Genomic DNA, 24,725 nt, shown 5'->3' on the forward strand with positions numbered 1-24,725 from the left:
ATTAAAAAAATACTGCATGAAACTGTTACTGATGATACTTTAGACAGTTGATCAGCAGTTAAGTGATGTTTTTTAAGAATGCATTAAAGTTCAGTTAAAAAACGGCCTATGGGCGTAATTTAACAGTTTTTCTTTTGTATTAACAGTAAAGCACTGTTTTTAACAATAACAGGTTTATACTGTTGAAATCCTGCTGTAGATTAAGAGCAATTGTTTACAGTGTAGGCTTATTGCTCATTATATCATCAGGAAGTTAGGAGAATAGAGACAATAGACATGAGAGTAAAACACTATTGGCCATCACATTAATATCTCTATATAAAAACAGCAGGCTGGTGGTTCTCGGTTTGGACCAGATGATGCGCTTTTACGCACTCCGTCTCAGTGCGCTTTTTACGCACACTGGATATTTGACTCCTCAGTGCTCGGCACGATGTCAAACGTCAGAAAACCGCATTATTCTATAGGAAGAGGCTGGGTGTCATTCATTTTGGGCTCTTGAGAGGGGCTAGTTTGTTTCTCATGGGGAAGAAGAAATGACCAACTCTTTAAGGATTTCTTACTTTCGTTCTTCTTTCCACTTTCAGAAACTGTAGATCTGTCTAAAAGGGATTTATAACTTCAGGATTTACTTGAAAACCCGTCGGATATCTCTGTCAGGGATAAATCAAAAGGAGATGATGGCTTTATCGTTCCTCTACGTGCTGTGCATGTGGATAACTTTTGTCTGTCCTTCGCTGGGAACTGGGTTTATTTATCACTTTCCAGGCATCACTCTGCAGCGGCAGCAGCGCATCAAATCGGAGCAGAGCAGCGGCTCCGGACCTCCAGGTACCAGGTCCTCCAGGACCAGTACACAACTCAGGTGAGCACATGTGCACACTGCAGATTTTCACTGCAAATGTAAAAATGATGTAAAAATGCAATTATGTGTCTTTAACAGAAACAAATTTTTCTGCAGCTTTATTGAATTGTCCCATTTGTTATGTTTTTTTTCTTCACTTTTTCACATAAGATCTTATTGACATTGATTATAATAATAATACATTTATTTATATAGCACTTCTCAAAACAGATATTACAAAGTGCTTCACAAGACAAGATAAATAGAGTAAAAGATATGGTAACTGCTAAAACAGAACATCACAAAACATATCAATAATAATAGAAGTGGTAAAATGGTAGGACAAGTTGATAAAACAAATATAAAGTATATATATACATAAATGTGTATAAATGTACACATGCGTCCAGAAACAGATGTATACATACATATATTTATACCCTTCTACTTATAGGAATGCTATCCTAAAAAAAATGTGTTTTCAAAAGTTTGTTAAAAGTGGATACATTTTATTTGTATGATTAGTATGATTTCTCTCATATAGTATCATCAATAAGTGTGAAATCTATTTCATTTGTATTCTAGGAACTGGTGTCAGTATACTGTTTCCAGAACAGTGTCCTGTCAGGTGCACAATGGGACAGAAACCAGCCTGCAGAGAGTGATTCAGGGGTGCAGATGGCCCGGACCCTGCTCCAAAGTCATCAGGTACCCTCAGAGTCCTCACACCTACCTACCTGTCCTCTTCTTCCATCAGCTCTTTCAGTTGTCTGTGATGCTGATGTTGTTTTTGTCATGAATATGGGGCATCCTGCATGGTGGCAGGGGCAGATTTAGTGATTTGGGGGCCCTGGGCAAACTCAGGCATGGCTGTTGTGCCATATTTTCACCCTTTCTCTAATTTAAAATGTTGTTAGAGGAAGATCTTTTACAAAAGTAGAACTATTAAAGGGACTGTTTGTAACTTTTTACACATATAAATCTACCGGGTCGTGGTTCCCATGCACGCTCACATATGCGTGCTCGCGTGTGGCCGGAGTCTCTGCTCCTCTGCCTGCTTGCCTTCACTCACGCACCGCGCGGGTTCTCACTGTCTCGCTCAATCTCTACACGTGCATGCGCGCTCACTGAACACTGCAGAAGAGTTGGTTTAGCTCTGAGAATATCTAGTAAATGTACAGAGAACGTTTGTGCAGAAATAAATGCTGCAGCTCCTCCAGACCAACAGAGGTTTTCTGTGTCTTGTGAAGTGACGGGGCTCCGCAGCGAGAAACGTTATCGTCTCTGACCGGGTGCCGGTGTCTCCCTGCGGGCGCAGTTGGTAGATGATAACGTTTCTCTTCCTGCTTCAGACCCAGCACCGACCCGCTTTTCCTGCTTCAGCCCCGGAGGCTGTGGTTTTAGCTGACGAGTGTCGCCTCACTGTTTTGAGCGATGCTCGTTCATGTCTATTTAGAGCAAGCAAGCGCGAGCCCGGCGCTGACTTTCGTTGTCTTAACGGCCACAGGTGTCGCTGTTAACAAGCATTTCTGAAAGTTACAAACAGTCCCTTTAATACAACACTGTAAAATGCTCTTTGACATGTTTCCCTGTGAAATAGAAGGGACTGAATCCCTCTCCTCCGTCCACTGCCCAAAAAAAAGAAAAATAATCTGATATTCATATTTGGCATGTCTGTGCCTTTGTATGTGTGTATTTCTGCATGTAGCTACAACACATGTCCCCTGTGCTGTTTTGCAGCTACAGGACCCTGATCAGGCCGTCCTTCAAGGTCACCTACAAGCAGGTGACGGCCCTGGAGTGGAGATGCTGCCCGGGGTTTGTGGGAGAAGAGTGTCGTGAGGGTGAGTTTCTGATCTGTGCTTTTCTCTTCTTTCGCACGATGTAGGGGTGAATGTGGAGGATGAGTCTCTCAAGGCCATGTGTGTTGACCGGACCCATCTGTGTCTTTTAAGCAGTTTTACCCACATCAGTGCCTCGTTTCATGTTTGGTGGTGTGTCGTCGCTTGCCAGTCGTGCTTCTGTGCAGTTGTTAGCCCCTTTGACATGATTGTAAAGTTGTTTTGAATTAAGATTGAACGCCTGTTTTGGATTGCTTTTGGGAGCACGGACTGCAGTAATACAACAGTTGAAAGGGATCCCGTGCCCTGCGGTTTTGTACCTTTGCTTTTACGGCTGTGCGTTCAAGACACTTCTGAGACCGGAGGGAGGATCAGAAACACTGACTGTTTCCCTCTGTATCTCTTCTTTCTTTGGTAACAGTAGACAGCACAGAGGCGGTTTCTGTCTCTCTGAATATCATCATGGCTGTCAGAGTCAAAAGTATAAATGAAAAAAGCTCAGAGGAACGTCCAGCTGAACTTCTTGTAAAGTGGGAAGTAGTCTGGGTCATCTGATGGGCAGCGTTGCTCCTGGAGACCACAGACCACAGATTCTTAGCCCAGTAAAGACCAACATTTTCACCCAGGGGCGAGACACCACAGTCAGCCTGAAGAACCACACTGTGAGGGTGGATGGAGGTCTAATGTTGGGCTGCCTTAACTCTGCTGTTTATACACAGTATACAATATATCTGTGTCCACTGCTCACAACCACACTGACAAACATGTTTTCACATATTGTTTTTGAAAACAGCTGCGCTTGAGGCTGCGTTGGCTTCGATAGGGTTATTTAAAATGCAGTTATTTTAGCAGGTTTCAATTAAAATAATTTAGTACTCTCAGCAACTTGTAGATGTTCTGGGGTTGGGCAATGCAGCAATTTGTGTGTCACTGAAAAACACTGGCTTCGTCGGTCCACATTTGTCCAAGATTAACAGTTTACCTCAACGAGAAAGCTGTGCTTGCTCGTCATAATTACCACACCTTGTTCCATTTTGCAGAAATTATTAATTGTTGCACTTGGAGGGCCAAGATTCACCGCGAGTTAAGAAAACACACATTAATGCTAATGGAATAAACACAGACATTATTACAAAGCCTTTGGAAACCATTATTGGCCTGGCCGTGGATATTATTCCACACGAAGATTAACACATAGCTACATCCGCTGAGTCTGTGCTGCCAGAGATTATGGTTCACTTGAGACCAAAGTGGTTGCAGGAGTGTGAAGAAGTAATCTGGCTGTTTATTTAACGTTTGCTGAAATGTATTTGCAAGTTCTAATGGCTGTAGAGCAGGAGGAAAATTGCCTCCATATGGAGAGACAGAGCGGAAGGGCCACGTTCTCCACGGCGAGGAGACCTGGTAGACGGAGGCTGATGTCACAGACAGTCTGCTTCACACTGAGGAGAGGAGAGGAGAGGAGGGAGAGCTGGCAGCGTGGTGGGGTTAGAGAAAGACAGGACATGGAGGGGAGAAAGTTAGGACCAGTGTTCAAGAAAACAGCAAGGTGTTAGAATTGGCAGTGTGGAGACAGCTGTGTAGCAAGAGAAGAAGAAGAAGAGAAGTGTAATGTAATGAGTGTTTCTGTCCCACAGGGCTCCAGCTGCTACAAGCTGCCCAGACAGCAGCGAAGCAGAGAGACGATTCTGTGGGAAAGTGGCCCCACTGAGATAAATGAGCATGACACTCTGTCTTTGTAACATACGTGACTGTGTTAAGATCAGGCTGCGGCCCCGAAAACAAAGCCTGGTTGTCCTCATGTAGATTAACCTCTGTACAACATAAAGAAGTTATTAATGGATATCCAGAATACCTTGGAGATAATGGTTCATAATACCACAGGAGGATACTGTTTCATTGGTTCTTCAAAGAAATCGTTGTATTAAATGGTTTTAAAGAACTTATAGGCCGGTCATTTTCAGTATATTTCACCCCCATGGTTTTGATTTATGGATAGCTGTTACATGTCGAATGCAGACATGTTTCTTTTTGATTTCATCTGTCTTTTGTCGATTGGTTATTGGAGGGGAAGGTCTGACAGTTGTGAAAATAAGTCATGGATCATATTTAAAGTTACTACGAGGAACTTTTATTTTGTGTTGATTTTGGCGGTCCCTGTGGACAAAAGCGGTAGTGTTTCCGAGCACCAGAGTCCCTTAAGAAAACCTCTCATTTTGCTGCAGCAGGGTCTGACAGTCTGCTCCGCGCAATCCTGGTTCTGGTTCTCCCATGCCTACCTTCCCTCCAGCAAGCCGAAGCTCTGCTCCTGGCCGGAGGAAGCCGGATCTGGGTTTGTCTGCGGTGGGCTGGTCGCTGTCGGAGGCCCCGCTGGAGTCTGAGCTGAAGGAGTCTGAGCTGAAGGAGTTTCTGGTGAACCCGCATGATTTCGTCTGATTTTGTGCGGAATCTGGCCCGAAGTCACTGCTCTTGGCGAAGAAATAGTCCTATAAGTCTCCATAAAGCCACAACTTGGCTACCTTTGGACAGAGCCAGGCTAGCTGTTTCCCCCCGTTTCCAGTCTTTATGCTAAGCTAAGCTAATTGGCTGTTGATTCATATTTGCTGCACAGACACAAGAGTGGTATCCATCTTATCGTCTAACTCTCGGCAAGAAAGCAAATAAGAGTAATTCCCAAAATGTCTAACTGTTCCTTTAATCTTGAACAATTTTGGTTGGTAACAGAATTGTGTGTGTGTGTGTGTATTCATCCTTGTGTCTTGATGTCACACTGTACATGCAGCTCTGTGAAAGCTGCTGCAGTGGGGGCTTTGAGCCAGCTGTTTTATCAGAGCGAGAGAGGACAGCCTTAACCAATGAAGATGACATCACCTCTGGCTTTAGTTTGATGGGGTTCTGGCTCCACTTCAGAGGCCCGTGAGGCCCTCAGAGACGTAGAGACAGGGCACATGAAGAAGGCTAGAGTCAAAGTTAAGTCTGTGTAAGCTGAGGAGATGCTTGTTCCTCTCACCTCCGCACACACTCTTGTTGTTTTCACCCTCGAAACCCTGAATCATTTTCTGCCTCACTCTCATGTTTTATCCTTTTCTTGCCTTTATTCGTTCTAAAAGACTCAGAAAATAGCCATTTATGGTTTATAAGTGCTTTCTTTGTTTTGACTCCTAAAGGGAAAGCACTATAACAATATAAAGGCCAAATCTGCACTGGTATCAATGCACACATTATCATGTAGTATGTTTGGGTTTTAGCCTTAATGGAGGCTTCACAGTTTTATCGGTGTTTAGAATTGAAATTATTAGTCGAAAGAAAAATACCAGAAAAATAATCCTACTATTTTTACAATCGATTAATCACATTAAAGTAATGTTTACAGCAAAAAATGCTAAACGCTTCCTTCCTCCAACCTTTCTGTTGTGAGGATTTCCTGCTTTTCTTTGTCTTATTGTGATAATAGACTGAATATCTTTGCAATTTGGACTGTTGGTCAGACAAAACAAGCAATTTAAATATGTTTTCTTGAGCTTTAGAAAATTGCTATGGTCATCCATCACTATTTTTGGACATTTTTGCACCCATTAACTGATCAAATAATCTACAAACAATGACATTAAACATGAGTTGCAGCCCTTAACATTTTTGACATTTAGCACTTGAATCTGCACAAATCTGAAAAGGTGATGCTTTCATTTGAGCTAGTTAATGAAGCACTCACTAAATGTGCATTGGCAAGTATTTTTGCTTTTGGCCTTCACACGTCCTCTAGCTTGTGTCCCTGCGTTAGTGCGTGCTTCTTGTTTTGTGCTATAACCTTAAAGCACTCTGAAATATCGTGGAGCTCGTGGCCGAGCCCCAGAGGCTGAGCTGGTCTCAAAGCTTGAATTTTTCTGTGTTTGCTAATGGAAAGTGGGTGTTTTCTGAATGCATTTCGGTGACACCCAGACTGACCCGTCAATATTTTTGACAGTCTGGTTTGTACTGGCTGTGTACAGTTCATCTCAAGATTTACATTTTGCCTTCAGCGGAGTTGTGCTAACACATGACGGCATGGAACACATTTGGGAGAAATGTGTTCGTAATTTCCCTGCTGTTGGCCCCTGCCCCCCTCCTCCATCACACATGATCATATTAACAGTAGGGATTGTGGGTAACGTCTGTGTGCGAGGGAGCCTCATCTAAAAAGAATAAGCACCAGGACCTCCCCGATGAGAGTGGTAACCTTTCATCTCATGCAAAAAGCTCAGGAACAGAAGTTTAACAAAGTTTAATGCTGGGTGTGACAGCACAGGGTTTTATTTAGTGAAGTTAACGATGAATTTCATTAAAGAAGTGAAAATGTGTCTGAAAGCTATGAGGTCAATGTGCTAATTTGTTAAAGCTACAGCTATGAAGCTGCTAAAGTCACTGTTTCCCCTCTGCAGCTGGATGAGGAGGAAGTGTGTTAAACCCCAACGTTTGAGGGATTATCTAGAACACCAGCTATACTATATTGTTCAGAAATACCTTTTGAATTCTTCCATTTTTCCATTTTACCATCTGCTCTCATCCCCTTGCAGGCTTTTTCTCTCTTGCCCTTGCCTTGCCCTTGATTTTTCTTGCCACCGCCGGGCTCTTTATCTTCTACTCCTTGCTGCTTTCCACTTATCTACAGTAACTTCCTATGTCCTTTAGATCTGCCGCTCTCCTCTCCTTGGAGTAAAATGATAAAACAGAACCATATCCCACATGTGCTCCTCTGCAGAGTGAGGATATGACTGATGTCTCTGTTACATCCCTGGTTGTGCTCAGATATAGAGCAAACGGTGCCCTTTGACCCGCTGGGAGCAATGGGATAGCTCAGCTGGTCCTGGTCTGATCTGCCTGATGGATGACGCTCTGTTCATGCTCCTTCTGTGGTTTTTCATTCCTGTCGTCAGCTTATCGTTTGGTTTTCCTGCCTCCATTTGTCCCTCTTGTCTTTCTGTCTGCAACTCCACACATCTGTTTATGCAGAGTTAAGCAGATAACGTTCCTGAAATCCTAAAAAGGTTCCTGGAAAGATCGATAAGAGCCACATGTGTCCATGAAGGATAATGTATTAATCTGTAGGTTTTTGCTGTCTGTAGTCAAGACAGGCCAGGACCTCTGCCTGTTAATGTGTAAGGGTGTTTCTCTTTGGGTAAGAACACACCACTATTGTTTGTGGTGGCTTCTCAAATCAACACTAGTGCCAAGTTGTGCACAAAATACAAACAAGACTACAGTCTACAGCCATGCTGCAGCTCTGTAAAAACTAATGCTCCCAATTACAATGTTGATATGCAGGTATATAACCATGTTAAACTAAATTTAGATTTAGATCATGTTTTCTTCAACATAACACTTTTCTTATGTTGGTTTATTATTTAAGTTGACTGGTTTATGTTGGTTGCACTGTACAGCCGGAGAAGTACATAAGCATTTCACTGCGCATTATACTTGTATAATTGTGTATGTGACGAATAAACTTGAAACTCGAAACTTTCTCCAGTGGAAGGGCACCCTAGATTATGTTTTCTTCACTTGACGGGCACCCTAGATCATGTTTTCTCTACTGGAAGTGCGTCCTAGATCATGTTTTCTCCACTGGAAGTGCGCCTTAGATCATGTTTTCTTCACTGGACGGGCACCCTAGATCATGTTTTCTCTACTGGAAGTGCGTCCTAGATTATGTTTTCTCCACTGGAAGTGCGCCCTAGATCGTGTTTTCTTCATTGGACAAGCACCCTAGATCATGTTTTCTCTACTGGAAGTGTGTCCTAGATTATGTTTTCTCCACTGGAAGTGCGCCCTAGATCATGTTTTCTTCATTGGACGGGCACCCTAGATAATGTTTTCTCCACTGGACGGGCTCCCTAGATCATGTTTTCTCCACTGGAAGGGCAACCTAGATCTTTTTTTTTTCCATTCTACCATCTGCACTCATCTCCTTGCAAGCCTTTGCTCTTTTGCCACCCTAGATCATGTTTTCTCTACTGGAAGGACAGCCTAGATAATGTTTTCTCCACTGGAAGGACACCCTAGATCATGTTTTCTCCACTGGAAGGGCGCCTTAAAAGGCACTTTTGCTGCATTTCTTTTGAACATGGGGGCGATCGCCGCCCCTGCCCTCTCCTCTCCCTGGGGACCACCAGTGGTCCACATGCTCATCTCATACTTACAATATTTCCAATATGACTTGTAAGCAGTGATATTCTACCGCTCTTCGTCTCTCTGTTTAATGTGTCTCCGCCATTTCCATTCTTTCCATTTCATCGGACACCGCTGCATTTGAACCTCAAAACTGTTGCCCTCATTTCAGCCGATCAGCGTGTGACCGTCTCTCTTCACCGGATTCACACAACATCATCTCATAGCATGACGATGACCGTATGTCTGTGCACCAGCAGGGTCATCCATCTCTGACTGTGACTGATGAGTGGCTAGTGTTTCAGCACCAGAGCAGGACGGTGCAGCGCAATGGGACGAGTGGATGCATTCTGGTCGAATGAGGGAATGACGGATGAATTAGGTTTATTCTCAGATTGGAAGATATTCATTCACAGCATTTTGTGAGGAGGAATGTGAGATCAATAACGGCACCTCATTGTGGTTCTGAAGTCCATTATTTAGTCGTTTGACTACATCTTGTTCTCCATGGTGAAATAATGGCACCATGCATCAAATTGAATGGGAAATTCCATTAATTGCCAAGTATTTCTTACTTGTTAAATGTTGCACAGCTTCAGTTTAAAGAAATGGTGTGTGGCCTGTCAGCTGGCATCATGGTGAAAAATGATAAATGGTCCCACTGTGGACTAGACGTCTTGGTTTTCCAAAAAAAAAAAAAAAGCTCAGTTCACCGTCCTCCAGCAGCCACCGCGGTCAAAGTGTGTGTGTGATTTAGTGAGTGAGAGAGTTTGTGACAGTAGGAGTGTGTGTGTCTGTCTGTGCATTTGTGTGTGTGTTTCGGCCTGAGCATGTGTATGTGTGTGTGGGTGTGTGTTCTGTGCCAGTTGTTCTCCATGCCAGCAATAGCTGACCACTTGCTGGCTGGGGCCGACACACAACAGGCTCCTGGGACGCAGCCAGCTCTCGGAGGCCGACTGTGGTCTGCACACACACACACACACACACACACGCACACACACACACACACACACACACACACACACACACACACACACACACACACACACACACACACACACACACACACACACACAGACTGGGCACACACACTTGTCTGTGTATCTTGGGGATGTGACAGCGACTCTTAAGACGGTCCAAGAAGATGTTTCAATACATCATCCTTCCGTCTTGCTACCAAAAACAGACAGAGCGAGTATTTAGTGGCGATGAAAATGACTGTCCCCAGCTGTGTGCGTCATGGTTTGTTTTGTGGTTGTCTGTGTGTGTGTGTGTGTGTGTGTGTGTGTGTGTGTGTGTGTGTGTGTGTGTGTGAGTGCAAAAAACTGTGAGAAACTTTAAATGATTTCTTTGATCTATATCCAGGTCTAATGTAGGAAATGTCTCAACAGACGATGCTCACAGTCTGACTTACACTCTTGCCAAAATATCCTGTGCTGTCTTGTACTGTAGATCACAAAATAATGGAAGGGATGATTCATCAAACAAGTCGGCGTGTTGGTAGTTTTCTGAGATGAAATATGCTCTTTGTTTCGGTTCCTCTGATGTTTAAATTAAGATTTATCTTCTAAGAGTTTCTAATCTTATTTACACTCTTGTGCTTCGCCTGGAGGTCTGCTCTAGTCCTTGTCTAGTCTAGTTGCGCTTATCACACAAGACTAACGTCAGCTTTCCTTCCGTATCATGTAATTTATGGACATGTTATCCATTTGCATGGTGCATTACCCAGCAATCCGATGTTTTTGTTAATTACATTTTATGTGATTAAAGTATTCTGTGTCTGTGGTCATTTAGAATAAATTTCACTTGCATTTGCCACGTCTTTCCTGTGAATAATAAAAAGCTTAATTCAATGCTCCTTTAATCGACCAAATACTAGTCTTGTCATAATTTTCAGTGAAGTTCCAATAACATCAGACAAGATGTAGCATCTGAATAGTTGGAAAAACTGCTCCAACCTACAAATCCGTCCTTCATTTCTCTTTGGAGCAGGAAAAAGTTCCCAATTCTCTCTGTTTATTTGGCTTAACTAAAGACAACACAATCCTGAATCTTTCCCATGAGCTGAGAGCAATCCAAGAAAAATAAGCCTGTCTTATGTTGCCATGGTGTAATTATGGATCCAAACAGACTTGATAGCTGCGGTCCCGTTCTAAACATCGGCTCGAGCACAGCGGAAGTTTGGTTTTCTATCCCTAATTAAATTCCAACTGCAGAGACGGAAATCCCGCCCGCCACCTCTATGAAAAAAAAAAGAAAAGAAAACGCAGTTGTTTTGCTCTGGTTAACATTTCTGGTAGACTGACTCAGTTCTGGTGTTTTCCTGAGGTTTCCTGGTTTTATTTCTGGCCCTCGTTGGACAAGAGATGAGACTTGAACAAGTTAGCTCATTAGCAGTGAAGAGTAGACGTAGAGTATCCTTACTTTAGTGTCTGAGGAGCAGAAAACCAACATGGACGAAGCAGCTTCGCTTATTTGATTGCCAATTGACCATTCAGCAAAGCAACTACAGTACTAGACTGTCATAATCACTCTCTCCACCTACATTTGAAAATGCACCAAGTTCTCTGAAGTTTGTTGAAAGGTTGAGTGAAAGTGGGTAAAAACAAAACAAGAGTAAGAATGTACAGCCATGCTAGCGGCTCTAAGGATGGCTCAAGCCCAATGTCCACCCTAAACCCTAATTGACGTCACCTAAATGCTCGAGTGCGAGAGGCTGCAAAGGCTCAAAATGCTATAAATAGGAATGGGACATCACTTTGCGACATATCACCTCACCGTGACAACATCAAAACATGTTACATACAATCGTTGCTTTGGGCCTTTTTATTTGACGCCTTTTACTTTCTTCACGGTCAACGCAATTAAGAGGTCGGCCCTTGATTTCTTGTCTTACAGAGTGAACAAGAGTAATTTTCAAATAATCAATTTATTTGTTTTTGTCAAAACAGCATCATTAAAGGAGCAGTGTGTAGGATTTGGCATCATCTAGCGGTGTGGTTGAAGATTGCAACCAACTAAGTACTCCTGCGCTCACTCTTCCCTTTCCAAGACTGCGGTAATGTGAGCTGCCGAGTGCAAAACTGCAGTAACGCCGTTCGCCTCGCTTAGAGGCCATCCTTACCATAATGACACTACTTCAGGAGCAACGGAAGTCAGACGGCGGCTGGTGGTACCACAGTTTTGCACTCTGCAGACTACGTTACCGCAGTTTCACAGTGTGTTGGAGAACTACGGTGACCTTCAGGTAACATAAAAACGTGAAAAGCTCTTTATAGAGCCAGTGTTTGGTTTGTCCGTTCTGGGCTACTGTAGAAACATGGCAGAGCAACATGGCAGAATCCGTCTAGCGGACCTCCTCCCTTTGTAGATATGAAGGGCTCATTCTAAGCTAATGAAAACACAACAATTCTTAGTTTCAGGTGATTATACACTAAAGAAAACATAGTTATGAATATTAAATTCCATTTCTTCTAATAGATCCCCCGAAATGTTACACACTGGTCCTTTTAAGCAAAAAATAAAAGAAATGGTAGATGACCAAACCAGTGTGTGTAATATAGCCTTTGCTCGCATTCCTCTTATTTAATGTGTTTGTGTACCATTTTAATTCCTTGTTAATGTGGTGTTTCTTTCTAAATTTAGGCACACCAGCGCACCCAACATATATGCCAGGCTAAACACCCAGGTGCCAGTCCTCCTTGTTTATTTTATTTTTTTAACACCTCCGGGCTTCCCCTGGTAACCCTGTGTTTAACATCATAATGCTATGCATTGTGGATAATTCCCTGAGGCAAAGCTTTAAGTCTGAAGTCTGACCTGATGATGGTGCTCGATGAAAAGTTACAGGATCACCAAAGTCTGTAGGATTCATCCTCTTGGCATCATAAATATCTATAATAGGTGTCAAGACATTTAACTAAAGAACAATAATGTCAACTTCATAGTGGCGCCAAAGGAAAAGTCAGGGGATCACCAAAATCAGGATTCATCCTCTGGGAAACATGAATGTCCGTACAAAATTGCATGGCACTCCATTGAATAGTGGTTGAGATATTTCAGCCTGAACCAAAGAGGTGGATCTGCTCACATTGGCATTCCCAGAGGGAATATATTTTATGGTCGGCTATAAAAACGAAATGTCATCACATCATCACAGAATGTCGGTTGGAATGCATCACTGATTGATGCACTGTATATAACAGAGAAAGAGTGAGTGCGGGTGGAGACTTCCTCTGGGCTGATAATAAATAACTGTGGAGGAGATGAAGGCATAATATCAACTCATCAGTCCTCTCACATTGTGGAGCCCTTGATTGCCCACAGTCTTGCTGTTTTGCAGCTTTGATGTCCTTGATGTTGTCGATGAAGAAACCTCCATTTAGTCAGTCACAACAAATTCATGTGGCGGTTGAACAGCTCTCAGTATTTGGGTTGATGAATCCGGAGGAATGTGTTTTTGGGTCAAGCTGTTGATTGTTGTTTCCGTTTTGTGGCTGCGCTCCAGGGCGAGATTCAAGATTTTTTTGAGACAAGGCATTGAGAAACCACACCCACGCAAACCCATACACCACTGGACTGGATACATGATTGTAGACGCACACACAGAGACACGGTACAGACACTCACCCTGTCCTATTTCAGTGAAGTAGAAACCTCAGCGGCTGCCATTAGCAGCCTGCGTGCTGCGGTCAAAGCTGCTGATTTAGGCAAACGAGAGCTGTTTGGGTCATTTTTGTTGCGAGTTATTTATGAGCACCAGTTGTTCCTCGTTCTAGGTATCCCTGCTATGACCACAATGTGGGTGGGTCCCGTCTGTGGGACTGACAGCTGACATTCCACACTTCTTATGAGCCATAGACCAGAGAAAGGCTCACATTTAGAACAAATACTGGGGTTTTCTATAAAAAATGTGCTATTCTGTGTTTTGTTTTTTGGATCACAGCTCATGTAAAGGATCCTAAATTGCAGCACAGCGAGGAACGTGTAGGTATCTGCGGTTTAGTGGTAGCTAGAACGGTATAATTTGTGAGAGAGTTGGCTGAGAGTGTGTTCAAAACAGACTGAAGATGACGTAGAAAGTAACAAACAAGAATGGCAAACAAGAATTTCGCAAAAATGAATATAAGAAACATGAAAAAATAAGCATAAAGTGTCTTTTTTGTTTAGTGTTAATGCTGTTTCTTCAAGGATAAGTCTGGCATTATTCAAGATTTTGGTTATTGTCAACAAACGACCGAAACAAAAAAATTGTTTTGGTTTTACAGCCAGAGCTTTACTGTTCTTGGTTCACTCTCACCGCTCTCATCTGTGTTGGTTTTTGGCTGAAGCAGGCCACTCTTTTCTACAAAAAGCTACAGGCTCTGCACCAAACAACAGACAGATACCGTCAGCGACTAGCCGGGGAAGATAGTTTAGCATTTAGCAGCTAAAGAGTACGATATTTCCCTCAGGAGTTGGTAGAGACCAAAATCAGAGCTAAAAGAGAGTGAACGTTGGACTTAAATTCATCAGGTTGACAGAAACGTGACGCCAAATGAATGAAAATGTTCTAATTGATGTGTTTTAATGGAGGTCTGTGGCAAAAAGGCTTTGGCTACACTTGTTAACAGAATCAATTCATTGTTTTTGGTCTTTTCCTGGGATATGATGACAGTACGGAAATTATATAGACTCATCCATTGAATATACTGTGTCTTGAAAATGTCTCTAAATCACATTTTTCTCGTAGACATTTGGAAATGGCAGTGAAAGTATGTGTATGAGTGTTTGTGTTTGTTTGTGTTTCTATGTGCTACACACAGTTGATGGTTTTGGTGTCTGGAGGAGGATGTGAGTGTGGGCATACGGGCCATCACTGCGAGTGGGCAGACAGACGGAAAACACGCTGAGTCAGAAGGCGAGCAGGTGTGCGCCCGGCTTGTGTGTGAGAGAAAATTTCACGAGAGGTCTGATAATATTTATTCTGTGAGTGACATGATTTAAGGAGGAATTCCTAATAAATTCCTGGGTCTGGTTTGATGGACATTGTTCTTGTGTGTCTTGGCTTGAGATAGAGAGATACCACTGATGGTGCCAGGATGGAAAAAAAGAAACAGGGATGAAAGAGACGAGGCAGAAGCAGAAGGAAAGGGAAAGACAGATGGTGAAGCAGAAGAAGAAGAAGAAGAAGCATGTACAGTATGCCCAGAAACTAAACTCATCCCTCTCTGTCTTTCTTTCTTACAGAGTGTTTGAACTGTACCAGTTTCACTGACATGAGCAGCAGAATAAACGCCATTGAATCAAAGGTAACACGGATCCCTACACGACTGCCTTCATTCTATGATTTATTAAGACAAGTTAACATTTGTACACAGATTACTTCATACACACCAGAGTGCAGATGTGTCTGAAACCTGCCGCTGTTGTTCCAGATCCAGCTGTTAGAAGAGGGACGTTCATCCCTGCCGACGGTCAGCAGTTTACCGGAGGGCTCAACAGACAACGAGGTGGACGCACCCAAACCCACTCCTATTGGACCGCCATCATACCTGCCACCAGGTGTGTCAACGCATCACCAAAAACGTGCTTTCTGAAAGATGTAGTGGAGATTTGAAGTGCACAAAGTAATCTTATTTCACTGATATCTTAATGTTTGTATTTGAATTAATTAACAGCTAATGCACAGTTTCAATATTCAGAGATGAGTATTGGTAGCATTTTTATGTAGACGAATATTAAAAAAAAAAAAAATACATCCACAGAGCCTATAGAAAGGTGCCGAATAAAAGTATGGCTTTTCCTGTAAAAAAGAATATTATGTTGGCTTGTGAACCAATAGTAAAACAACGTTGGTATCACGTGGTATCTCTGGGTCTCTGGAAAAAAATGAATAAATGGTTGAGATTGATGGTAAGTGCCTGGCAACGACTTGTTGTAAAGTAAATGCAATGGAAGGGTGCAAGGAGAATGAGACACCTTTACAGGAATAGTTCTCTAGCCTCAGATGAAGTTCGTTGGAATAACATACATATATATATACTGTATAACAACTTATACCCCTTAATGTTCTTATCACACTATTTATTTACATCTTCACTGGCTTTATTTGGCTGCTCGTTCTAAAGAGGGTAAACACACAATATTATAAGACAAAAATTGTACTTTTCGTCCTTACAGTAACACAGATTAGATGGATGATAGATTATTGTCTTGTGCTGCTCATGTTTGGATATATAGTAGACATTTTATTAATTTTTCACTTTATTTTACCATCTTCAGTACTTTGGTGCGGCGCCTAGATGCAGTAAGGAGGTTTAAGTACTCCAACAATTTAGGATTGCACTTCCATAAAGTTGGGGGACTGTGGGAGAGACATTTAAAGAAGCAGTGTGTAACAATTAGGGGGATCTATTTGCAGAAATGGAATATAATATTTTAAGTATGTTTTTTTAGTGTATAATCACCTGAAAATACAAATCATTGTGTTTTCATCAGCTTATGAGCCGTTTTTATCTACATAGGGAGTGAGTCCTCTTCATGGAGCCGGCCACCATGTTTCTACAGTACGGACAAACCAAACACGGGCTCTAGATAGGGACATTCGCATTTTCACGTTTATTCATCAGCCACCGTAGTTTCAGTTGGTTGCAATCTGCAACCTCACCGCTAGATGCCACCAGATCCTACACGCTTCACCTTTAAAACAACAACAAAAAGGTAAAAACTGAAGCAGCAGAGGCTGAGATATCCTGACTTTTAGTCCTTGGTATGAGTCAAGCTGCAAACATCCTACATTTCCCATAATGCAAATCAATAATGTTCCCTTTTGTCCCGCTTCTTTCAAACCCCACACCTGAGGTTTGTTTCCACAGGTTGAGTAGTTTTCCTCTTGATGAGTCAACTGAACATTTGACTGACTATCTCTTGTTTTTTTTTCTTCACCAGGAGGACGAGGTCTTCCAGGACCCATCGGACCACCGGGGCTTCCAGGTTCTGCTGGACCTCCGGGTCCGGCTGGAAGATCAGGCCTCCCTGGACCCATCGGTAAAATATCATCAGACCTTCTAGTCTCATCTGCTCATTTAAAGATGGTTTGAAAAAAGCTCTCACACTTGACAAAAATGCTTGTTTAACATGATTAATTGATTAATTGTTTTTACCTCGGTGCTCAGGACCAAAGGGGGACAGAGGTCTAGCAGGAGTAATAGGTCTCCCCGGCCTTCGAGGTCCACCGGGTCCTCCGGGGCCGAGTTCCTCCTCTGCCCGAGAGCGCGGTGACGTTTTTCACGTAGACAATCAAGGTGAGCGGACTCAAATTGACTCTTTTACAGTAACTTAGGGCTGAGTCGTCCCAGATGGCCTTAAATGAACATAATGGAAGCCGATCTTCCACACACGGTTGAATTCTGACACAAGAACAATTGTAAAACAATTCAAGCGTTCAGTTTTTGGTTCGTCTGAGTCGATGCCAAAACCACCGGTCCATTTGGATGAATCATGTGCTTTTAAACACTCACATTCATACATTATGTTCATCCTGTTGTTCTCTGTGCAATCACTGTGTCAGGCAGAACATGAACCCAGTGCCAGATGGGTTTCTATGTGTGGAAAATTGGTTTAAAAGGGGGCACAGGTGGAAGCACGGAGCATATTGTAGCTGTTACCAAGTGTTTAAGCGAGCAATATGTGTCTTTAGTTTTCAGCGTAATGGAGAGAGCATTGTTTCTTAGCAGCGAAGGGCTGGCATAGATTTAGTTTGATTGTATCCGTGTGTGGTGCTGCTTCTCAGCCACTGTTTACTGCAACCTCATGTAACAACAACACCCAACGACGGAGCCAAATACCTGCAAATTAGATTAGCTCAGGTGTTTTTAAAAAAAAGACTGAAATAATAAAAAAATACATATTGAGACATTTCTCATTCATTTTATCCACTTTAATACAGCTTCACTTTCTGTTTCTACTCCCTAAAATACACATATAGAGTGCTAAACATGAAAATAACTGATTTATCATGGTTTAAAATCTTCATGTCTTTTGAAATATAGTGTAAAGTTATATGTCTCACATTTAAAACCCATGTTTCACCACAGGGAGGCAGCAGAAGCCCATGCTATAATCATAACCTCATGGAGACTGCTGGCTCCGATTAGGCTTTTGGCTGCGTCTGCCTTTCTGAGCCCAGAACTGTGTCTGCGGGTCTGGAACTATGTAGATTTGGGTCTGTGGGACCATGTAAGCTGAGGGGGGCCAACTGGCTGTAAATCAGGCCTAATTTGTTAGCTGTCAGCACAACAGTCTGCGTTTGGGGGAACAGGCCGCGGCCCCGAGCCAAAATCTGGGCTCGCTATGAACGAGGGAGGAGATAGTCTGCCACTCATGTGGAGTTTCTCGGGGAGGCAGCCAGGCTCGAGGAGACTGTAACATTAGGAAATTAGTTCCAGAGGGAAATCTGCTCCTTCTAGACCCGTTCTGTGGACTGTAGCCATAATGTAACAGCGCTGTCTCAACACGGGGGGGAAGACTGACTCTGAGCATATGTTAAAGTGGAGAGGAAGTGTGGTGCGGTTGAAAACAAAGTTTATACTTTAAAATAGCCTACATGCTGCGAACAAGGCACGGCTTCCACCTCCTGAAGGAAGATCATGTCCAGGCGTTTACTGCTCCATTAAATGGGACCTCTTTAAATCGACCAGCTGTTCCTGTCGATCACTGTCACGCTGGATTTAATCCTACTGTTTAGTCTGAATGTTGACCCTTGATGTCTTAACTTATCTCTTCTGTTGGTTGGAAAAAGGACCCCACACCCTGAGGTTCAGGCTGAGACTCCAAAAGTGTAGATCAACACGCTCTCATCCCAACTCCTCACATACTGTCGCTTTGTCAGACCCCTCGGCGTCACTTTTCAATAGCACTAAACACGTGCTTATCAAGCCATTGGCATCACTTTTTGGTCGCACTACACGTGCTCAACAAGCCCTCTGCGTCACTTTTTGATCACACTAAACACGTGCTTAACAAGCCCTCGGCGTCACTTTTTGGTTGCAGTAAACACGTGCTTATCAAGCCATTGGCATCACTTTTTGGTCGCACTACACACGTGCTCAACAAGCCCTCTGCGTCACTTTTCGGTCGCACTAAACAAGTGCTTAAAAAGCCCTCGGTGTCACTTTTTGGTTGCAGTAAACACGTGCTTAACAAGCCTTTGGCGTCACTTCTCGATCGCTTAATGTTGTCAATTAAACAAAAACACTTGCTTGGGATAAGGCAACAAAACCACTATAGTTATAGGTTTAGGAAAAAACAACATGGTTGGGCTTAAAATTACGTTTGTAAAGTAAAAATGACACTGAACGTTGTGAACACGGGACACGAACGAACAGTTGATTGTACTATTACTGGACACTAGTATGAAAAGCCTTGTGTATCTCTAGCCTTGTGTATCTCTAGATCCACATTGTGTTTTTAAATCACAAATAAATTGTGTGTGTGAGTGAACACTTTTGATTGGATTTCACTCTACTGCTAATTTGGCTACATCTGTGAGCTTTCACACATGTGGTCACATGCTGCGATGGCTGACCACCCCAGAGTGTGACTGTAATTGGGTCCCAGTGCGTTCTTATTTTCCATTTGGTGCATTTACGTCTGTATTTAGAGCTGTTCATTTGAGATCAGATCACCCAAGATGAGAGGGAAGGTTAGCAGAGAATAGTTTTTGCTTCACCAATAGAAGGAAAAATGTACAAAACATTGATATTTACAGATGTTAAATGTTTGGTGTCATAATGGAACCATCTTTTCTTTTGTGATGGTTATCTTGTCAAATTGAAATAAATCTACTTCATGTCAACATTTAGGTCTGTAGAGCACAAATATCCAGTGCAACAATGGAGTCATGAAGATTTGGGCGATGTTTTTTTGTAATTGGCCGGTTGCTGTGTTGCAACCTGTGAGTCACTTCAGTTGATCAATGAATGCATTAATACAAAGTTTGATTCAGTTGACTCCAGAAGAAAAGTTAAAGGACATTAGTGAAAATATATTTGGGTAACTGCGCATTAATATATTTTTGATTAAAATAAACATGGTCTAAATGTAAACCTGTAAATGACCTCTTGACCCTGAATGACATCAGTCAGGTATTCATTGTATTTTTATAATCTGTCATTATAGTCTCTGTTTTCTTCTGTGCAAAGGTTAAACTAAACTTTGTTGTTGTTGTTGTTGTTTTTCCCAGAGGAGACCCTCACTGCTCCTCAGATCGTGGTTGGGCCTCCTGGTCCAACTGGTCCAACTGGTCCTGTCGGCCCCTCAGGTTTGAATAAAATCTGTTTTCTGCCCACATGTTAGAGGGACACACCACAGAACTATGTGTAGTATGTACTGTATGTATTCATATATGCATATACACTATATATGTATAATGTGTCATGATTGACTTGTAGTGCAGCCGAGCGCTGCTCCAACTCACAAAATCCCAGTCAAGATCCCAAAATGTCCAAAGACAGGAAACATGTCATGCTAATTTACAGGAGAATGCGTCAGAAGAAGCAAGACTTTGGCCAATCACAGGTCATTTCAGAGACAGAGCGTTCCTATTGGCTGTTAATTCAACTGAGGCAGCTGCCAATCACTCACGAACTCCGATCAAACAGTCAAACTACGCAGCGCTGGTCAAATATGAATCAATATTCTGTTACTGTAATGCCTATTTCTCTCCTCAAATGTTTGCAGAAACATCTTGAGTGTACTGTTTAGCTGTACAATGAGAAAGTCTGCTCTGGCTTAAACTGTAAATTGACTGAATTTAATTTTGGCATTGATGTGTGAATGTTTTTTGTGAATGATGCTGCAGGCCCTCCAGGACTGAGAGGACCTGCAGGGATAGCAGGCCTGCCGGGACGAGATGTGAGTATCTGAATCTGTTCATCAATAAAAGATGTGAATGCATGACTGGCATCATTAACACGCGGCCTTCTGTTTTATTGACATAAGGGCGAGGACGGCCTCCAAGGCAATCCTGGCGATCCTGGGCCTAAAGGAGATCTGGGGGAAAGGGTGAGGCTGCTGTACAAATCGTCCTCGTTATTGGATTAGCAGGCTGGCGGAACATATTCGATTCTGATGAACTATATCAAAATGCTTTTTGTTCTACGTTTTGTAAATGGCCCTCGCTGTCGTGCAGTCTTCAACACATTAAAGGTGAACAAGCTTTTCTTCAAAGACTCACTCCGAGCCGTGACTAATCCTCCTCTCTCTCTCTCGTCCAAGGCCAGGCCTCGCTAATCAGGGCGGCCATGGCGGGTCCCCTCTTTTATCCGGCTCTCTAGTGGGCCTCTGTCTTTAAACTTGATCCCCTTCCTCTACTAGCATGATTTGAGATCTGGTGAAGAGGTAGATTAGCACGGAGGGATGAAGAATGCCAGCCGGTGAGACGTGTGTGTGTGTGTGTGTGAGAGCCGGAGTCCTAAAGTATATCTCTCTGTTCTTTCTCTACCAGGGGCCTTCAGGTGTAGCAGGAGAACTGGGCCTACCTGTAAGTATAAGGTTATTGCGTTGCATCACACACACACACACACACACACAACACGGATTATTTTACTCTGTTTTCACAGGGAGCACCGGGGCCAAAAGGAGAGCCAGGAGAAGGCTTGATTGAGGTAAGACCCATTAGTATCTTTTCCTCCTGATTCCCTCATTTGAAAAATACTAAACCTCGATGGTGTTCTTCAGGGCGAGGCCGTGCAGCAGCTCAGGGAGGCCCTGAAGATCCTGGCCGAGAGGCTCCTGATCCTGGAGCACATGATCGGCCTTCACGGTGAGGAGAAAAACAGAGATGAAGGAAAACGTTTTCCCAGGCCTCGTTTTGAGGAAATGGGCTTATTCGCTTCCTGGCAGGAGAGTTAGACGAGAAGATTGATACCACCTCTCAAATGTGTCCATTAGATATGAGGCTACAGCCAGCAGCTACAGTTAGCTTAGCTTAGCACAAAGACTGGAAACAAGGGGAAACAGCTAGCCTGGCTCTGACAAAACAGCCCTTTCGCATGAAAAGGCGTATGAATGCAACGGTAATGCGCAAGGCATTTAGCGTGCCATAAGAACGCCTTTCTTGCGTTTGGCATGTCATGTGTACGCCATGTAGTCTGTACAGACTGCAATATAAAAGCTCCATGTAAACACGCTACGATCAGAGCTACTGACGTAGAATAAAATGCGAGAAAGACCGCTTATGGCGTGCAGGCGTGTTACGTTGTTTCCATATGTATTTTACTTAGTTTATGTACTTATTTTAAGTCCACCCATGATGTTTTTTCCTAAACCTAACTAAGTGGTTTTGTTACCTTAACCTAACTGTGTACGTTACCGTAATTTTGTTGCATGGCGCACAAATGAAAAGCCTAAAATGAGTCCTCACGACACGCACAATGTCTGTGTAATGTCGTGCTATTTATGTGCCTTCCGACCGGGTTGGACAAAAGGTAACAAAATCCTCTAAAGCTCACTAATTAACGCGTTAGATCTCATTTGTATAATCAGTATAAAAACCGAAGCGTTCTGCCGTTTTATTGTGTGTCGGACTATTTCCTGGCTCTGAGCAGTTGCCAGGCAACCAAGAGGTTACTGCTCCCTGCCAAGAAATAGTCCAGCACATAAATGTTGTTTTTACTCTTCGTTTTTTTCTCCGTATTGAACACACGAGATATAACGTGTTAATTAGTGAGATTTTGAGGTGCTGGTAGGAGGATTTTGTTACCTCTGCACAGAGCGGGGCTAACTGTTTCCACCTGTTTCCAGTCTGTTGGCTGTAGCTTCATATTTAAGAAACAGACACGAGAGTGGTATCAATCTTCTCATCTAAATCTCCTCCAGAAAGCGAATAAACGTATTTCCCAAAATGTCACACTATTCCTGTTTGGCAGTGTTTGAAGAAGATTATTTTTTGGATGACTTGTCTTTCATGTCTTTACGCAGAGAACTCTGAAGGATCTGGATTTGGCAGCTTCTCGGATCCCCTCTCTTTCTCTGCTATAAAGACCAAGCGCCTTCAGCCTGCTCAAGCTCCAGTACAGCGGGAGCTACGAAGACGAGCTCCCCTTTAAGAGTCTCATTTTGTATGTATGTGTATAATTGTGATGGATGTGGCAAACTTTGCTTGACTGGACGTACACTTTTTGTTTATATCATATTATCACAATTTATTTGCCCATTATTGTCTTTTTACAGCTGTAAAAACGAAGAGATGTTGAGCATTTCATCCACATGAACGGCTTTATTGAGTCTTTTTGACCCTGTTGCTGCATGCTCGTAGTCTACATAACCATAGCAGCGGCCCTTGTACAATGTTGTACAATGAAATATAACCTCATAAAGTGTTATGAGGGTTTTGGCTTCTTCCTTTCCTCAGATAACAGACTGCCTAGTAAACACATCAGTTTCCTTGGCTGATGCTGCAAAGCTCCTCAGGCTGCGATGTGAGTTTCCCGAGAGCTGGACCCAAAATATACTATTTAGTGTCGAACACATTCTTGGAACGACCTCGGGGTTCATCTTGTGTTAGCCTGTCAAACATATTTCTTCCTTTCTCTTCTTTCTGTCTCTCTCTGGTTGCTCTGCCTTGTTAAAACTGAGGTAAGACATGACAGGCTGCCAAGAATATCTGCTTAAAATAAAGTTAGGTGAAATAGCATCTGGAGAGCGCACATCTGGAAAGCAAAAGGACGGGATGCTGAAAGAGTTGAGTTTTGGCCCGGAAACCGCAAACCGTGCTCGGCTCCAGCGCACCTTCGCGCGACTGGCTGATGGAGCACTAAACGGGATTACATTGACTGAGATTTGTTTCCATCCTGATATGATTATTGTACAATAAGTCTCTGAGAGACCAACAAAGCTTCGACCATGCCTGGTACAATCTTTGCTTTCTCCATTACAAGGTTCATGTGTAAAGGCAAGAAGATTGATGCCACTCTCCTCCCACCAGGGGAAAAGATTGTGAAAGTGTCAACAAACTGCAAAGCCACCAACGTTAACAGTTGCATCTAGATAAAATCCAATATTAAAGCTAGGGTGGGTCATGTATTTGAGAAACATTTTTGGCCACCAAATAGGTGCTTTATATTCCTAGATGTTGCAGAAAACTGATTTTGTGACTTTCGATGGTTTCCAAAGTGTGTTCAAGCTGATTAGATCAGATGTCAGAAGATGGAAAGCTGAAGATCTTGCCGTTTTATAGGTGTATCTGTTATCATTCTGTCATGAAGGCAAGGGGGTGAAGTTTGACCCTGAAGTGACCATAGTGCATTTATTTAGTTTTCACGTTTTTCTCAGGTTAAAAGCTTTAAAAAGCACCCTTAAAAAATAAAGATGGAATAAAAGCATGTCTGTGATCTTCTGAAATCTGATCTCAGCTTAAACACACCTTGGAAATCATCAAGACTCATAAAATCAGTTTTCTGCAACATTTTGGTATATGGCTGCCATGGCCCCCGGGGGCCAGATTTGCAGCGCCCTGATATCTATATCTTTTCATAACATATAAACCTGCATCTGTGCCAAATTGCATGCTTTTATAGCAAAATGCACAATTGTTATGAATATTTCAGTTTAGCTGCCCCGCTAGAAAGCAAACCAAAATGTCAAACATTTCCTTCACCCATCATTCACAGAAAAGAGAAGGACCTGTCTGTATCTGTTGTATCTGATAAGTTATCATATGTTATAGAGGGTTGAGTCTACTGATGTACCTTTCTAAATACTGCTCTGTTGTGTCTTGTGCATGTTTCCATTATCTTTTATACTAAACAATGTTCAGGTGCTTTGTTGTTTCATTTGCGAGATGTCGTGCTCAGCAGATATTTATCTGTGTTCATTATTGAAGTAAGATTAAAGTCACAACAACAAAGGGATTC

At 42.7% G+C, this 24,725-nt stretch overlaps 1 protein-coding gene across 1 annotated transcript; it reads left to right on the top strand.

Annotated features, from left to right (window-relative positions):
- Window positions 1-358: 358 nt before the first annotated feature.
- col26a1 (collagen, type XXVI, alpha 1) lies at window positions 359-24,722 on the top strand. The gene is made up of 14 exons (XM_074642197.1): window positions 359-865; window positions 1,430-1,552; window positions 2,585-2,688; window positions 15,058-15,119; window positions 15,246-15,372; window positions 16,759-16,857; window positions 16,986-17,114; window positions 20,054-20,131; window positions 20,672-20,724; window positions 20,812-20,874; window positions 21,317-21,352; window positions 21,432-21,476; window positions 21,550-21,634; window positions 22,792-24,722. The coding sequence occupies exons 1-14, from the start codon at window positions 678-680 to the stop codon at window positions 22,917-22,919; spliced, it is 1,320 nt and encodes a 439-aa protein (XP_074498298.1). The 5' UTR covers window positions 359-677; the 3' UTR covers window positions 22,920-24,722.
- The last annotated feature ends 3 nt before the right edge of the window (window positions 24,723-24,725 follow it).

Source organism: Sebastes fasciatus, chromosome 7, assembly GCF_043250625.1.
Source record: "Sebastes fasciatus isolate fSebFas1 chromosome 7, fSebFas1.pri, whole genome shotgun sequence".
NCBI classification, from domain to species: Eukaryota; Metazoa; Chordata; class Actinopteri; order Perciformes; family Sebastidae; genus Sebastes; species Sebastes fasciatus.

What these genes read in the sequence shown, in the direction of transcription:
- col26a1 (XM_074642197.1), top strand. Translation starts at nt 678, where the DNA reads ATGATGGCTTTATCGTTCCTCTACGTGCTGTGCATGTGGATAACTTTT. An exon ending in CAGGAGAACTGGGCCTACCT is followed by an intron (nt 21,353 to 21,431) that starts GTAAGTATAAGG and finishes CTGTTTTCACAG; the next exon opens with GGAGCACCGGGGCCAAAAGG. An exon ending in GCACATGATCGGCCTTCACG is followed by an intron (nt 21,635 to 22,791) that starts GTGAGGAGAAAA and finishes GTCTTTACGCAG; the next exon opens with AGAACTCTGAAGGATCTGGA.